The sequence below is a fragment of the Lygodium microphyllum genome, chromosome 29 (genome assembly GCF_053477565.2).
Source record: "Lygodium microphyllum isolate KBCC chromosome 29, Lygodium_microphyllum_v1.1.10, whole genome shotgun sequence".
NCBI classification, from domain to species: Eukaryota; Viridiplantae; Streptophyta; class Polypodiopsida; order Schizaeales; family Lygodiaceae; genus Lygodium; species Lygodium microphyllum.
Window position 1 is genome coordinate 90,944,159 of NC_141163.1, and position 17,881 is coordinate 90,962,039.

Below are 17,881 nucleotides of genomic sequence, written 5' to 3' on the forward strand. Positions count from 1 at the left end.
TAGGTATAGAGCACCTAGTGTGAGTTCTAGATATCTTTTATTTCATTTGATAATTTTTTTAATTATACATGTTGTTGGTCGAGGCCAAACTTATGAGTTACTTTTAAAAACGGGTATCGCTTGATGTTGCTTTGTGAAAACGGAATGATACGAACATTAGTCTTTCAAAACTAGCCAACTTCAAGAAATCCGAAACAACCTAAAGAGGAAAGGGGTATTAGTTCTTAAATATCCTGAGGAGTCCAGCTTATAGAACATGTAAGATACCACGTGAGTTCAAAAGAAAGGATATTATATTTAGTAAAATTTATAGGATTATATTTAGAAAATAAAAATTTAAAGTACAATTTAAAAAAATATGTAATTTTAGTAAAGTAAAATGGTTATAGCATGTAAAGAAAGGGCATTTCTTAATATCCTTTCAATGCACATTATATAGATGATTTCTTATAGATGGACCCCTTGGGCTAGATATATTTTTCTTGAACATTGCTTTGATATTTTGTTACTACTCTTCCATATCTAATCATGCCTTTTTGTATCCTTCCATGTAATAAATATGTTTAGGTTTTATGTCATCATTCATTTTGAAACTTGTGCCCTTCTATATCATAAACTTATAATTATTGAAGTAGTCTTTAGCTTCATTTTCACTGGAGCTCCAAAATCAGAGAATACAGACATCAAGGTACAACAAAGTAAATTATTCAGACCTTCATTAATGTTATACTTTAGACCTTATGTCTCCCAGACTTCAAGGTTCTACACTCTCAAGCATCTAATCTGCCTTATGCCTGGTTCACACTAGAAGACATAAGGAAAAATAGGAGGTGTGTGATGCAACGTGCATACATTTCATTTGAAAGAGAGAAGGTTGCTTTCTACCATATACACCACAACTTCTATTGTCCTCACATTCTTCGAATAAAAGATTGGCCAATGGAAGATGTTATAATTCACATGTGGTAAAATTTTATTTAGCAAAAGAGAATATAAACTATTATGACTAGTTTCTTTTAAAGAATTAAAACACATTTCTGTGCACTCCCACCACTAGTGTGAACACCGATGCTCCTCTAGATTGCTAAAACTTTTGCCTTAGAACAAGTATCCTTTTCCAAAAGAGTCAATTTTATTGCACATGGCAAAGCTCCATGGGCCTTCCTTGGTCCACAAACCTACTTATGAACAAAACACTTAACTAAGAGGCGATTTGTGTTGGGTGAGTGGTGTGATGTAATTGAACACAATTTACAAAATGAGAGGGCTTCATCCTCTCTAAATTACCCATTCTAACAGCATGAGTACTTTACTATTAATGTACATTAGTACAGTACAAAATGACAAACTACGCCGGTCTAGTAAGTTGTCATAGTAAGATCTCCCGCAAGCATACCGACGCTGAGCACCGAGGGTGCGGTAGTCAGTACTCGCAGTAGCCCGAAACGTGGGTGAGCAGAATGAGAATCGGCGACATGGAGGTTGTGCGAACGGAAGTGCTGGGTAGTTTGGTGGCAGCCGGGCTGGTGGTGCTATTGTCGTACGTTGTGTTCCAGAATAGCAGGCGATGGAGGGGATTACGGCCAGGACCATGGCCAATATGGCCAATGATAGGAAACCTGTATCATTTAGCGGGCGGCGGGAAGTTCATCCACCAAAACCTGGCTCAGCTAGCAAGGAAGTATGGACCGATACTGCACCTGCGCCTGAGTTATGATGACACGGTGATAATCAGCAGCCCGTCCTTGGCCAGGGAGGTGCTTCCGCACCAGGACAAGGTGTTCGCGAACTGGCCGCCAATGGAGGCCTCGCGCCGCCTGCAGTTCGGCACCGGTAACACCCTCGTCATGGCTGACCTCGGCCCCGCCTGGCAGGACCTCCGATGCTTTGCCACCCTCCACCTCTTCAAACCCAAGCGCCTCCTCTCCTTCCAGCCCGTCTTAGACCAGGAGATCAACCGCGCCATCTCCAAGATCCAATCCTCCGCCGGCACCTGCCTCGACCTCACCTCTCACATCGACTCCCTGCTCGAGAACCTCGTCTGCCGAATCGCCGTCGGCAAGCGCCAGGACGACATCTCACACATCCAACGGCTGAAGGAGGTTATGCATAAGAGCACTCTTCTGTTCAAGTCGAACGTGATGGGCGACTTTATAACCGCCCTCGGATTCCGGGACCTCAAAGCTGTAGACAACTACATATAGAAATGTACTAGAGATAGAGAGAGAAAGAGTACGCAGAACACGATACACAGCAGCACGCTGCACAGGTGCGAATGGTTGTATTGTTTATTTACGTTGGTTCAGTTATACATTGTCGAGGTGACCTCTCGGCCATCTTGACGCTTCAGTTATTTTTTTAATTACAAAATAATTTATAACGTATTTGTTTAATACGTCAAATACCCCCCCATAAACAAATATGTTATCTGTTTAGGAACTCCATGTTGATTGTCTCTGCAAACTTGAAGTGTTGCGCAGAACTCAAACTTTTTGTAAACCCATCTGCAGCATTGTCTTTAGAAGACTTGTAGACTAGTAGTATTTTTTCAGCTTCAACCTGTTCTCGTACAAAATGATTAGCGATGTCAACATATTTTCGCTTGTCGGATTGCCTTGCCTTTTGAGATGACTCTATGGTAGACATAGAATCAGAGTATAAAACAATAGGACAATGAACATGAAAGCCAAGTTCAGTTAGGAAGTTGTTGATCCATAAAGCTTCTTTTGTAGATTCAGATGCTGGCTTATACTCTGACTTAGTGCTTGAGAGAGAGATAGTTGCTTGACATTTACTGCTCCATGATATGGCACCTCCTGAGAGAGTGAAGGCAAAACCACCAATTGAATGCCTAGATTTTCGATCTGTGGCCCAATCTGCATGTGTGTACCCAATAACTCGAAGACCACCTGTACTTGTATTCTCCCTTTGAAAGGTAATACCAAAATGCTTTTTGGTGTTTATGTATTCAAGTAGGTGGTTAGCCAGCAGTAAATGCTCGTGTCATGGAGAATGCATATATCATGAAAGCATGCCAGAAGCAAAAGCTAAATGTGGACGAGTACATGACACTAGATAGCGAATACTGCCAAGAATGCTTCGGTATAATTTAGCAAGAGGGTCATGCTTCCAATATATTGTGAAGTCTCTAGCAATATGTATTTTTCATGCCGAATCAATGGAAGTGGTGTCCAGCAATGCTTATGCAAGTTAGTATTGAACTTCTTTAGAACTCCTTCTACGAATTTTTCTTGAGTGAGATGTAGTGTGCGAGTTGGGCGATGCCTTAATACTTGCATGCCTAAAATGTAACTAATTTCCCCCCCACCACTCATGCGAAATGTAACAGTAAGTTCTAATTTGATTTCTATGAGTGATGAGATAGATGTTGCTAGCAAGAAAACGTCATCCACGTAGACAGCCAAGATGACAAAGTGTTGACCACGACATTGAATGTAGACATAAACATCAGTTTGGAGCCGCCGGAAGTGAATGGACTGCATAAAGGAGTGAAAGCGGGCATTCCATTAACGAGGTGATTGCTTAAGGTCATATAAGGACCGTAATAGGCGGCAAACACAATGAGGGTAGTCGGGGTGTATAAAATGGGGAGGCTGAACCATATAGATCTCTTCCTCAAGTTCACCATTGAGGAAAGTAGTTTCAACATCCATCTGGTGCATTTCTAAGTCGTATTGTACTCCAACAGCTAGCAATGTACGCAATGATGCAAGGCGAAGGGTAGGGGAGAAGGTTTCAAAATAGTCTACTCCAAGTTCTTGAGTGAAGCCTTGAGCCACAAGCCACGCTTTATAACGCTCAATAGAACCATCAGGACGGTATTTACGTCTAAGAAGCCATTTGCAAGTAATGGGTTTGCAATGTGAAGGAAGAGGAACAAGAACCCATGTGTTATTGTGAATTAAAGAGGCCATTTCAGCCTCCATGGTAGCATGCCAAAGGGGAGCATCAGGTGAGTGAAAAGTAGCAGCAACACTAATAGTTTCATCAAGGGGAAGAGCATAATCAGCGGTGCTGAAAATGAATGAGTGTACGCAACCATAGCAACATTTAGGCAAGCAAATATATCAGATAGGTTGTGAATCTTTGTTGGAGGAGACTTAGAGGAGGTGGTAGAAGTGGAAGGTTGAGAGTTTGGAGGTACAGGAGTTTTTGGAAAGGATGTGTTATGGGATGAGAAGTGAGATGGAGGGTTTGAAAGATGTTGTATATTTCGAGAATAAGAACCACCACGACCAGTAGTGAGAGCGTGGAAAGAGCTTGGCTGATTAGAAGGCTAGAACACAGGGCTCTCATAATGAAGGTGGGTAAAGGGATTTCGAGGAACTCTTGAGGTAACAGGTTGCTCAATAGGGGTAGAGTTATGATGCAAAGTAACATCATGTGACAAGAATGAAAAATGTGTGGTGTATAAGAGGTAGGAATATGTGGAGTGGAGAGACTTGCTGTAGGAGACAAGAGAATGGGTGAAATCACTTCTTGAGGAGGTGGTGTTATAGGTTGAGGACCAAGAGGAGGAACCACTGGAGGTGGAAGAGGTGGAGGAGGAGGTACATCTAGTACAGTTGTGGTGAACATCTCAAGAACTCCCGAAGAAGAACCAGGATCCGTAGTAGTGTCGGATGAAGTAGGCAAGTTTGGGAGAGTGGAGCTTGATGAAGGTTCATCATTTGAAGGGGTCACAATGAGCACATGCTCTTGAAAGAGGAGATCACGACTAAAGAAGAAGGTGTGAGTTGTAGGATGATAGACCCTATATCCTTTGATCCCAAATCGATCACCATAGCCAACAAGAATGCCTCGCTCAGCATGAGAGGAGAGCTTGTCGCGCTTATCTACTGGAATGAGAGTGTAGTAAGGTGACCCAAAGATGCATAGATGAGAGATGTTTGGTTTCTCGCCAGTCCACAGTTCATAGGGAGTTTTGTTTGGAAGTGTGCGTGTAGGGAGCCGATTTTGTACATAGCAAGTGGTAGCAACAGCTTCTTCCCAAAAGGATTGGGAGACACCACCAGTAAGGAGCATGGCATGCACAACATTCAACAATGTGCGATTTTTTCTTTCAACCACTCCATTTTGTTGGGGAGAGTAAGGGATTGTGAGCTGATGTAAAATTCCCTCTTGATTGCAATATGCCTTGAAAGCGTTGGAAATATACTCACCACCATTATCCGTGTAGAGGCAATGGAGTGGCTTGCTTAGTTGGTGCTCCACAAATGTCTTGTAGTGCTGAAAATTAGTAAGCACCTCAGATTTGTGCTTGAGGATGTACAACACCGTGTACTTGGATCAATCATCAATAAGGTGAGGTTGAAGAGGAGCCTGTAAGAGAGACCGTAGGCATTGGTCCACAAAGGTCTGAGTGGATCAGCTCTAAGAGATCTTTGCTCTTACTCCTAGATCGAGGAATTTGGTTTGTGTCATCTTGCTGAAGATACAATCTTTGCACAAGGAAATGTGGCTCAAATTAGGTGTAAATCCTGTAGCCATCCGATGAGTTTGGATGGTATGCATCACTTGGACATGAGGATGTACCAAGAGGTAATGCCACAATAAGGTCTCTGTATCATTAGAGCCATGGGCTGAATGAAGCCCCATGCTAGGTTGTATCACCTCAAGTCCAAGAGGATATAACTTTCCTTGTTTAGAACAAATTAGGTGTGCAGGAACACCAAAAGGACAAGGCGTCTTGATGACATAGTAATTGTGTTGAAATTGTACACTAGTGCCATGTTTGGTTAGCTCAGCAACCCAAGAGAAGGTTCTTTTTCAAGCCATGAACAGAATATATATTAGGGACTATAGTAGTGGTGTCGTTGGGTAGCCGCAAGTGCAGAGATACTTTGCCAACAGCTTTATAAAGAGAGTTATCACCAAGTTAAACCTCAAGTAAAGAGGAGACAAGGTATTAATCATGAAGCCAGGATTGAGTTCCCGTCATATGGTGTGTAGCTCCAGTATCAAGGTACCAAGCATTTGTAATGTGTCCAACTGTCCACTTGTAGGACACGTCTTAGTAGCCCATCGGGAAGAGAGTCCAGACAACGCCGCCCGGCACTCCCACGGAATGACACAGGGTTTGCGATCTAGGTCTTTTTGAGTCTCTCACGAAGCGGCCGTTCCCACTTAGGATCGACCTGAATCAGGGTTTCCTTAATGGTCAAGTCCCTCGGAGGTAACTATTGTCGAGCCCCAGACAAACTACTTTACGCACAAACATCAGGGTCAAAGCGGATTTATACTGCACTTGGTTGACGGAGAATGGGAAACGAGAGGGATGGGAAGCTCGACCTCTCTGCCCGTAGGGCATAGTCCCATTCCGTTCCCCTAAAACAACATAAATCGGGACTCTAGCTTCCTAGATTCTAGGTCACTATTACCTTGCTATCAAATTTGTTGAGAAAAGTTTTCGGCCAACCGGGACCACCCATCCGTAGGACGGACCCATGGTCATGTACATCACACTTTCCTTGGTTTTCTTTAGTTGTCTAATTACCTACCACATTTACTTTGCCAAGCAAAAACAGCTTCCTTAATTAGCCAATTATTCATTGGTTCCTTCACGTAACTTAGGCAATGACATAGAAAAACAATGTCAAACAAGTTCCTTTTCAACATTTGATCTTTATTTATCAGTCTTTTGAATACATCATATAATCCAGCCTGAAAGCTATTCCATAATCCACCCGAAAGCAATTCCAGCAATCCTCAGGGATCGCTATTCCAAGTTCCGCCCGTAGACTAGTATGCGGGCCTCGAGATCCCATCTACAGTCACGTCGGCCTCTTTTGCAGGATCCGCAAGCAAGGGATTTATGGCCAGAGCCCCCCTGGCACACAAGCGTCCTCCTGCTCCAAGTAGCACCCACAGAGAGACCTCTCGTGGCGGGTTCGATCCACATACCTGGCGCGGCTATCAACCCCCTTGGACAGGGCCAGACAGACAGTTGGGGGTAACTGATATTGCCTCTCCCTCCAAGCTTTCAACTTGAAGCATTAATTATTTTTCGACATTAGTTCCTTGAGCAAAGAAGAACAAATAGTGCTAACTGTACAAACACAAGCACTTCAGTGGTCGTTTATACGGCCATCTACTAAGGTGTGAATCCTTCTCTCCAAATATATCCAGCATTCGATCCAGGTTCAATCGCGACTTGGCAAGATCCTCAAGGGTTTCCTAGTCTGAGTTGCTTGTTTACCCTCTTTCCTTGGGTTAGGGTTTATACCCTATTGACCCAAATTATCAATACCTTAGGTTTCCTTATATTAAGGTTAATAAATCTTGGACAACCCCATTGTCCTCACTTTATTGGTCAATTGCTTGCTAGGCAATTCATAATTTTCCTAACTTGGCAAATCAGACCAAGCAAGGGTGATGTAGTAGGATGTCTACTCATCCTCTAGAAAATTAGACTTATACTTAGAACCTGCCAACCCTTCTTCTAAGGAGTGGCAATACTATTTTGTGGTTTAGACACAAAACCATGCGACATTGCAACTTATTGCACGAGATAGGTGTCGTGCTTGACTTGTGGGATTATTTCTCCCATCAAAAGGTGTTCCTCGGTCAAGAATACCTTTGGTCAAGATGTAGATTTTGGGATGTCCTCTTGACCCAACCCAACCCTAACCCTACTAGGCCGACAATGTTTGGCCCTAGGGTTTCTAAATTCAAATGGAAGTCTAGTATTTGGCCAATTGATCCTTAGGGTGAGGACCCTAGATCGTTCTTGCATGGGGATTTAGCTAACCCTAGCATTCTGTGAATGTGGGTAAGATCTTTGGGATCGAAAGTATTGACTTGGCATTGTAAGTGCGATACTAGGTAGAAATTTTAATGTAACTTTACCCTACCTAGCACTTTGAGGTGATTGTCATATGCAATCTAATCCTACCTTTATGATTTCCATGTGGAACTACCCATCTATATGCGAATTACTTAGTTGATCCAACCAACCTGCGAGTAAAAATATCACTTTAAAGATGCGAATACTTTCTTTCAAATTAGCAAGTATTTTTTCCCTAAAGGATGTAAGTAACTGCAAGAGAAGTGGGATGCATCATTCCATGTGAGTGTGCAAATTCAAGATTATAGCCCTTTTTGCAACTAAAGGATCTTTAGTGATCTTTTCTTTTCCTTTCCTTATGTAACGTTGATTTACATTCTGAACTATGCTTATAAACCCTACGTTTTATGCATTGAATTTAAGCTTTAATATGAAGATGCATCCTTTCCTAAATACAAACTTCGATAAAAGAACTCCATGTATGAGCGAATGCCATGAGACCATTATTTATTTAATCCAGCCTTTAACACTTAATCCAACCTAGGATGTAATTATGATTGCATGCAATTTGCAAGGTACTTAAATTTCTTTCATGCATTGCAACTACACGGACAACATTTAATGTCCATCAAAGGCTACCTTAATGGCGAGACACAACCAAGAATTAATTTCATAAATGCGTTACGAGCTATATGTTGTATCCTTTTCGAGGTGTAACACGGGTGCTTTTGCACAATTCTGTCTTTTTGCTTATGCCTCATGCGTTCAGGATTGCAACTTGACCACGGAAGTGCAAGCAATTTCAAATGCACGACATGCAACTAAATCTTGTAAAACGAACAAGCAAGTAAAATTCTCAATGGGTTTAAACTTGCCTACGAGAATTAATCATGCCTAGTGCATCTCTTTCATGCGGAATTAATTTTAGGAACTTGGGCATTAGGACTTGGGGCATTGTCCACTCGCATACTCGGGGTGGAAGTTCCCATGTGTGCTCCTCTCGCCTTTTGTTTAGGAGCCATTGACGCAGTAATTTTGTTTTAGCAACTCTCCCTAGAGTTACTTCTGCATTTTGAATTCTCTCTGTTCAAGATCTTCTTTTCCACGCAGGACACAGCCCTTGCAGATACGGTTTTTAGGAAAACTCGAGAAGCACGCGTGAAGAAGGCTTATGGAGGCCTTTAATGGAAGCTTCCAAGCTTTTGTCAGGAGAAAAAGTGGAGAAAGAAGATGAGGATGGAGGCGAGGATAACGACGATTATGATGATGATGGTGGTGAGGATGGAAGGTGGAGGAGGCATGACCAAGCCGCGTGGTGCCAGCAGGCGGCGATAATGGCGGAGCTCCCTCCATGGCGCAGCAACAACACGATGTCTTCTCCCTCCTCCCTCTCAAGCTTGAGAGGGGGGGTCATATAGAAGAAAGGGGGGGGGGCATAGCCACACATGTGGCTAGCTGCATGCTCCCCTCCCTCATGCTTCTCCAACACTTACTCAACCTCCTCTCACACTCCCTCTTCCCCGCCATGCAACGGCTGAAGGGGAGGGGAGTTTTAATAAAAAAAATTAGATAAATTTATTCATTATCCCTTTTTTTTTCCCGTGAAGGGTGTTTCCATGTGGGCGTGCAGTCTTCAAGCCACAGCTTCCTATACGCGGCACGGAGCTAGAGTTTCTATGTGCGAGGGTGGAGCACTTAGCCAAAGGTTTTTCTGTTGTGGGAGATTATTTTTGAACTGCTTTTGCGCGGGATCTAGGGTCCTGAATATTTCGTAGCAAAAATATTACATTCTCTCCCCCTTAGAGGAATCGAGATGTCCTCATCTCGAGAGGAACTGGGGGTATTATTGGTTGAGAGTACTTTCATCCATCCAAGTGGCATCCTCTTCGGGATAATCTTTCCACTGGACGAAGTATTCTCTCAAGGTCCTGGAACTCAAATGCCTCTCCCTAACATCTAAGATCCTGTCAAGCCATAGCTCAAGGACTCGTTGGCTAGGCATTACAACTTGTTGATCATCAAGCACGTGACTAGGGTTAGGCACATACTTTTTCAATAGGCTGATATGGAATACATTATGAACTTTTAGGTTTTTAGGGAGTTGTAGTCTATAAGCATTAGGCCCTAGGCACTTGAGGATCTTGTAGGATCCACAATACCTTGGACTTAGCTTTTTGCATTCACCCAAGGATAGGAAACTCTTCTTTGAACGTACGCAAATGAAGACTATGTCACCTTCAACGAAGGATCTGTCTTGACGTTTCAAGTCTGCGTAGGCCTTCTGTCTGTCCTTGGTGGCTTGGATGTCCTATCTTATTGACTTGATTTGGTCATCCATGTCTTCCAACATCTGCCTTGAAGCTTCAACCCTCAAGGTTGGATCTGAAAAGCTTAAAGAGGTACGACAATCATGCCCATACAATGCTTGAAAAGGGGTCATCTGAATGCTTTGTTGGTAGGAAGCATTGTAGGCAAACTCAACTAGTGGCAAATATTGAATCCACTTTTTGGGCTTGCGGCAGCAGTGTGCCCTTAGCATATCTTCAATGACTTGGTTGACTCATTCTGTTTGACCATAAGTTTGGGGATGGTAAGCTATAATGAAATAGAGTTGAGTCCCAATGGCCTCAAAGATAGCCCTCTAGAAGTGTGATGTGAAGAGAGAGTCACAATCGCTAATGATTCTTATGGGTAACCCATGTAGTTTGAATATTTCCTTGATGAATAATCTTGCGATGTCTGAGGCTTTATAGTTTGTCTTAATCGAGAATAAGATGTGCAACCTTGGTGAGCATATCCACCACGACCATAATTGAGTTGTAACCTCCCTGAACTTGGGGCAGAACTTGGGGCACGCCAACGACAAAGTCTATACTAATGAATTTCCATTTCATGTGGGGAATGTCAAGTGGTTGTAATTTTCCTAGCATTTTGACATGTTTAACCTTAATGAGTTGACAAACAAGATAAACATTCTGTGATATATTTGAGAACGTCACCTTTGAGCCTCTCCTAATAATAGCTCTTTCTGACTGCATTAAGGATCTTGACATGGCCAGGATGTCCTGATAAAGGGAAGTCATGAGCATCTCAAAGTATCTTCTGCTTGAGTGATTGGCTTGCTGGTATACATAGTCTTGTCCTATAGTAGACAAGTCCATTATTGACATTCTTGATACTTTGTTTGTAGCTTCTAGTCTTGATCCTTGATGGGCATCTCCCTTAGCAAGTTTTGATAGGTTGGATCATATCATGCCTCTTCTCTAGTTAGCTCAATAATTGGATTATTTGGCATGGATACCTTTGTGGCTAGATATCTTACTATTGATGGATCTTGCAAATCAGAGAATTTAGAAATGCCTTGCGCGATTGAGTACATCGGCAATTACATTCTCCTTTTTAGGCCGATATTTGATTTCAAAATCATATTCTTCTAGGACATCAATCCATCGTTGTTACCTCATATTGAGCTCATTTTGGGTAAAAATCCACTTAAGGCTCTTCTGGTAAGTCATTAAGGTGAACTTGTTACCCAACAAGTACTGTCTCTCTAAAGTTTGAGAGCATGGATGACAGCCAACAGTTCTAGATCATGGGTAGCATAGTTCCTTTCATGGCTTTTCAGTTTCCTTGAAGAGTATGCTACTAGGTGACCTTCTTGCAGCATAAGCACATATCCTAAGACAAGTGTGCTAGCATCAGTTATCACTTCAAAATTCTTACTAAGATCTGGAAGTTTCAGGATGGGGGCTGATACCAAGCTTTGCTTTAGTTTGTCAAAGCTAGACTGTTCAACAAGTGACCATACAATTAATACTTGCTTCTTTACTAGATCAGTCAGAGGTGCTGCAATCAAAGCATAGTTTTTGATAAAGACCCTGTACCATCCTGTCAATCCAAGAAAACTACGTATTTATTTGACAGTTGTTGGAGTTGGCAATTTCAATACGTCTCTGACCTTGGCCGGGGATCTACTAAAAATTCTTCCACTGATATAATGAATCCTAGATATTCAATTTGTAGGAGCATTTGTCAGCCCAAATGACATGACTAGGAATTCAAAGTGTCCATACCTTGTACTGAATGTCATCTTTGGGATATCTTCTTCCTTGATCCTTATCTGATAATATCGAGATCTGAGATCAATCTTGGAGAAGATCTTCTCACCTTGAAGACGGTCAAGAAGTTCATCTATTCTAGGAATGGGGTATTTGTTCTTAATGGTTGATTGATTCAACCCTCTGTAGTCAATACATAACCGAAGCGTTCTATCTTTCTTCTTTTGGAACAGCACTGGAGCTCCCCATGGTGAACTACTAGGATAGATGTAGCCTTGGTCTAACGGTTGCTTGAGTTGCTCCTTCAGCTCAATCGCTTCCGGGATGGACATCCTATATGGCCTCTTTGTGATTGATGTAGCTCATGGCGCTAGCTTGATTTCGTGATCGACTTCCCTTTGAGGAGGAAGTTCTGTCAGCTCTTCAGGAAATATGTCTGCGTATTCCTTTAGCCATGAAGGTTCTTCCCTAAACTCCTGATTTTGATCTAGCTTATTTAGCTTAATCAAATAGATAGGTAGCTCCTTTCTAACTCCTTTTATTATCCGAGATGCTTTGGCCAGTTGAATTTTTGGCTTCCCAGCCTCTCCTTGATTTGTGACCGATTCCCCTTCAGAATTTCGAAAGGAAACTTGGCCCTTTCCACAGTGAATGTGGGCATCATTAGGTTTAAGCCAATCCATTTCGAGCAAACACTCGTGGGGACAGCTAGGTTCATAACCCTGAATCTGATCGAAGTCGACTTTTCACCCAGTAGGAATCTCACCTTAGCAATTTTCCTGGTACAAGTGACCTCACGACCATTTGCTAATTCCACAAGTAAGGTAGGTGCATCTTTTGTAGCTATTCCTAATCTTCTTGCACAGAATGGTGAAATGAAGGAATGTGTATTGCCACAATCAATCAAGGGTTTGAAGCTTTTACCTTGATAATTCGATGGTGTCTGAATCACTGAGAGTTGGCGATTCGGGCCTTTCTTGTGAAGAGCGGTATGAACCATTTCCCTCTTGATGTTTGCTTCCATGGATGGGTCTTCTTCATCACAAAACTCCTTGTTGGCAACACTGGAGGTTCTCCCTCTGGCCATGATGGCGGCTTCCTTGGCCACGCACGGTTCCCTGGGATGGCCCTTGACATTGTCCTCTGCTAAGCTTGGGACACTACCTTTTAAAGTGACCGGGCTTGTTCCAATGGAAGCAATGAAGATTGCAGCCATTACCTTGGATAGGAACAAAATTATTGATAGTGTTGGTCCTAGCTTTCTTCCTTTGTCCCTGGTTTTGGCCCTGCGCTCTCTTAGCTTGAGACATGTACACTCCCTTGTTCTGATCCTTATAAGACCAAGTCTTGTTATTTATTGGCTTGGTCTGCACCTCTTGTATTATGGGTGCAGCTCGAATGAGCGCGTCTTGTAGGTTTGTTGGGTGCATTGATTTGACGCGGGTGTTTATAGGTGGATTTAATCCAGCACAAAACTTCGACACCTATTGTGTCATATCCATTTGTGGTGTGTACTTCAAAAGAGAGACAAACTTTGAATAATACACATCAAGGGATAGACCAAGCTGCTTCAATTCGTAGAATTCGTTCATCTTTTGCGTGTGGTAGGCAGGTAGTAGGTATCTCCCTCACACAACTCTTTTAAGCTTCTTCCAAGTAACTGTCCCTTCCAAGATCCCTTGGTCTCTGCAACATTTCTTCCACCAAAGTCTTGCTTTGCCGGTAAGCTTCAGCTTGGCGAGCATTGCTTGGTTGGCGAGTGCAGTACCTATTGCTTTGAAATAATCCTCCATGGATTTGATCTAGATCTCGGCATCAGTTTGGATGGTCCTTCCCTTACCATCGAATTCTGGTGGCTTGATTTGTTTGAGAAGAAACTTCTTCTCTTGAATTATAGTCGTACTTGGTGTAGGGGTCAGACTAGGAATCTGCACTTGAGGTTGTGCCTGGGTAATAAGAATATTTACATTTAAAACTTGCTCAACATTTCTCACATTACATTACATGTCCAATTTAGCTTGTAGCCAAGTGATCTAATCACTTAACTCCTTTACCAACACTTATAGCCAAGACAATCATTGATAAAAAGTCTATTTCATTCATGTGGGCATAGCCCTTTTGAGTACAATTATTTGGGAAGGTAGAGCAAGTTGATACATTATTTTGGGGAATATTATGTTACATTCGGCTACGAGAACTGAGTAATAATATGGATTGGGGTCATGGATTTTCACAAATTGATAGGTCATAGGAAGCTTGGGGTATCCCTCCCTTTTATACTCGTTCTTCTCATAACGTCCCAACACCTTGATTCTGTTTTTGGCAGGGATTACTTGAGTCACTTCCTCGTACACATACTTGTTCTACTTGACCTTTCGACCGCGCTGACATGTAGGGTTATGTTTGTGTGAGCCTCAACAAAGATGAACAGCTTCATGATCTTTAAGTCCTCCATCCACTTGATTCTCTTCAAGTTGATTCAAAGGTACGCAAGTCGATGGGCACCTATGTAATAAATTCTCGAATCACCTGTCCATCTCCGCTCCACGTACAAGGGTGAAGGATTGTAGATGCAGTTTAGGATATTCATCATACCTAGCCTTCGTCGATAATCCGAGGCACACATCGCATACATAAACATAACTTGGAACACCAAGAATTTATTCCATGCCTCGCGACTCTGCAAGCCAGCATCGATAAGTAAGTTAGGGAATGTTCTTATCAGCAACATTGCTCTACTTCCCCTCATTAAGTTTCCTTGTAAATATTAGATTCAGTTGGTTTGCTCTGATACCAACTATAACGTGTCCAATTATCCACTTGTACAACACGTCTTAGCAGCCCATCGGGAAAAGAGTCTAGACAACGCCGCCCGACACTCCCATAGAATGACACGAAGCGCCTTGCGATCTGGGTCTTCCCGAGTCTGCCACGAAGTGAAAGCATTCTGGCCGTTTCCACTTAGGATCGACCTAAATCAGGGTTTCCATAATGGTCAAGTCCCTCGGAGGTAACTAGCGTCGAACTCCAAACGAACTACTTTATGCAGAAACATCAGGGTCAAAGCGAATTTATACTCCACTTGGTTCAAGGAGAATGGGAAACGAGAGGGATGTGAAGCTCGACCTCTCTGCTCATAGGGCATAGTCCCATTCTGTTCCCCTAAGACAGTATAAATGGGGACTCTAGCTTCCTAGATTCTAGGTCACTATTACCTTGCTATCAATTGTGTTGAGAGAAGTTGTCGGCCAACCGGGACCACCCTTCCATAGGACGGACCCATGGTCACATCCATCGCACTTTTCTTGGTTTGCTTTAGTTGTCTAATTACCTATCATATTTAGTTTGACAAGCAAAATTAGCTTCCTTAATTAGCCAATTATTCACTAGTTCCTTCACGTAACTTAGGCATTGACATAGAAAAACAATGTCAAACAAGTTTCGTTTCAACATTTGATCTTTATTTATCAGTCTTTCGAATACATCATGTAATCCAGCCCGAAGGCTATTCCATAATCTTCCCGAACACAATTCCTGCAATCCTCAAGGATCGCTATTCCAAGTTCCACCCGTAGACTAGTATGCGGGCCTCGAGATTCCATCTCGAGTCATGTTGGCCTCTTGTGTAGGATTCGAAGGCAAGGGATATATGGCCAGAGTCCCCTTTGGCACCCAAGCCTCCTCCTGCTCTAAGTAGCACCCACAGAGAGACCTTTCACGGTGAGTTCGGTCCATGTACCCGGTGCGGCTAACAACCCCCTTGGATAGGGCCAGGGAGACAGTCCGGGGTAACTGATACTGCCTCTCCCTCCACGCTTTCAACCTGAAGCATTAATTATTTTCCAGTATTAGTTCCTTGACCAAAGAAGAACAAACAATGCTCCTAACTATACAAACACAAGCACTCCAGTGGTCCTTTATACGACCAATTGCTAAGGTGTGAATCCTTCTCTCTGAATACATCCAACATTCGATCCAAATTCAATCGCGACTTGGCAAGATCCCCAAGGGTTTCGTAGGCTGAGTTGCTTGTTTACCCTCTTTCCTTGGGTTAGGGTTTATACCCTGTTGACCCAAATTATCAATACCTTAGGTTTTCTTATATTAAGGTCAATAAATCCTAGACAACCCCATTGTCCTCACTTGATTGGTCAATTGCTTGCTAGGCAACTCATAATTTTCCTAACTTGGCAAATCAGCCCAAGGAAGGGTGATGTAGCAGGATGTCTACTCATCCTCTAGAAAATTAGACTTATACTTAGAACCCGCCAACCCTTCTTCTAAGGAGTGGCAATACTATTTTGTGGTTTAGACACAAAACCATGCGACATTGCAACATGTTGCACAAGATAGGTGTCACGTGTGACTTGTGGGATTATTTCTCCCATCAAACGGTGTTCCTTGGTCAAGAATACCTTTGGTCAAGATGTAGAATTTGGGATGTCCTCTTGACCCAACCCAACCCTAACCCTACTAGGCCGACAACATTTGGCCCTAGGGTTTCTAAATTCAAACGAAAGTCTAGTATTTGGCCAATTGATCCTTAGGGTGAGGACCCTAGATCGTTCTTGCGTTTAGCTAACCCTAACATTCCGTGAATGTGGGTAGGATCTTTGGGATCGAAAGTCTTGACTTGGTATCCCAAGTGCGATACTAGGCAGAAATTTTAATGTAACTTAACCCTACCTAGCACTTTGAGGTGATCCTCATATGCAATCTAATCGTACCTTTATGATTTTCATGTGGAACTACTAATCTATATGCGGATTACTTAGTTGATCTAATGAACCCGCAAGTAAAAACAATCTTCACTTTAAAGATGCGAATACTTTCTTTCAAATTAGCAAGTACTTTTCCCCTAAAGGATGTAAGTAACTGCAAGAGAAGTGGGATGCATCATTTCATGTGAGTGTGCAAATTCAAGATTATAGCCCTTTTTGCAACTAAAGGATCTTTAGTGATCTTTTCTTTTCCTTTCCTTATGTGACGTTGATTTACATTTAGAACTATGCTTATAAACCCTATGTTTTATGCATTGACTTCAAGGTTTAATATGAAGATGCATCCTTTCCTAAATACGAACTTCGATAAAAGAACTCCATGCATGAGCGAATGCCATGAGAACATTATTTATTTAATCAGACGTTTATCACTTAACCCAACCTAGGATGTAATTATGATCGCATGCAATTTGTAAGGTACTTCAATTCCTTTCATGCATTGCAACTACTCGAACAACATTTAATGTCCGCCAATGGCTACCTTAATAGCGAGAAACAACCAAGAATTAATTTCATAAATGCGTTACGAGCTATATGTTCTATTCTTTTCGAGGTATAACAAGTGTGCCTTTGCACAATTCCATCTTGTTGCTTATGCCTCATGCGTTCAAGATTGCAACTTGACCACGGAAGTGCAAGAAATTTCAAATGCACGACATGCAACTAATTCTTGTAAAACGAATGAGCAAGTAAATTTCTAAGTGGGTTTAGACTTGCCTATGAGAATTAATCATGCCTAGTATATCTCTTTCATGCGGAACTAATTTTAGGAACCTCGGCATTAGGACTCGGGGCGTTGTCCACTCGCATAGTCGAGGTGGAAGTTCCTGCGTGTACTCTTCTCGCCTTTTGTTTGAGAGCCATTGACACATTAATTTTGTTTCAGCAACTCTCCCTTGGGTTACTTCTGCATTTCAAATCCTCTCTATCCAAGATCTTCTCCTACACGCAGGATATGGCCCTTATAGATACGGTTTTAAGGAAAACCGGAAAAGCACAGGTGAATAAGGCTTATGGAGGCCTTTAATGGAAGCTTCCAAAGAAGCTTCAAAGCTTCTGTCAGGAGAAGACGTGGAGAAAGAAGATGAGGATGGAGGTGAGGATACACTACAACAAAAAGGGTTCAAAGATGCAATATTTGAATTGTGAAAAAAAATGTCGGGTGCGTTTATTAACACGTCTACAAAATCGCGTCTAAAAGCGCACTTATGATCAGAGTTACACGCACACTTAGA

At 42.4% G+C, this 17,881-nt stretch overlaps 1 protein-coding gene across 1 annotated transcript; it reads left to right on the plus strand.

The window, feature by feature from the left end:
• Positions 1-1,475: 1,475 nt before the first annotated feature.
• LOC148010901 (cytochrome P450 71AU50-like) lies at positions 1,476-2,204 on the plus strand. Its single transcript, XM_087671588.1, has one exon. The coding sequence runs from the start codon at positions 1,476-1,478 to the stop codon at positions 2,202-2,204; it is 729 nt and encodes a 242-aa protein (XP_087527714.1).
• The last annotated feature ends 15,677 nt before the right edge of the window (positions 2,205-17,881 follow it).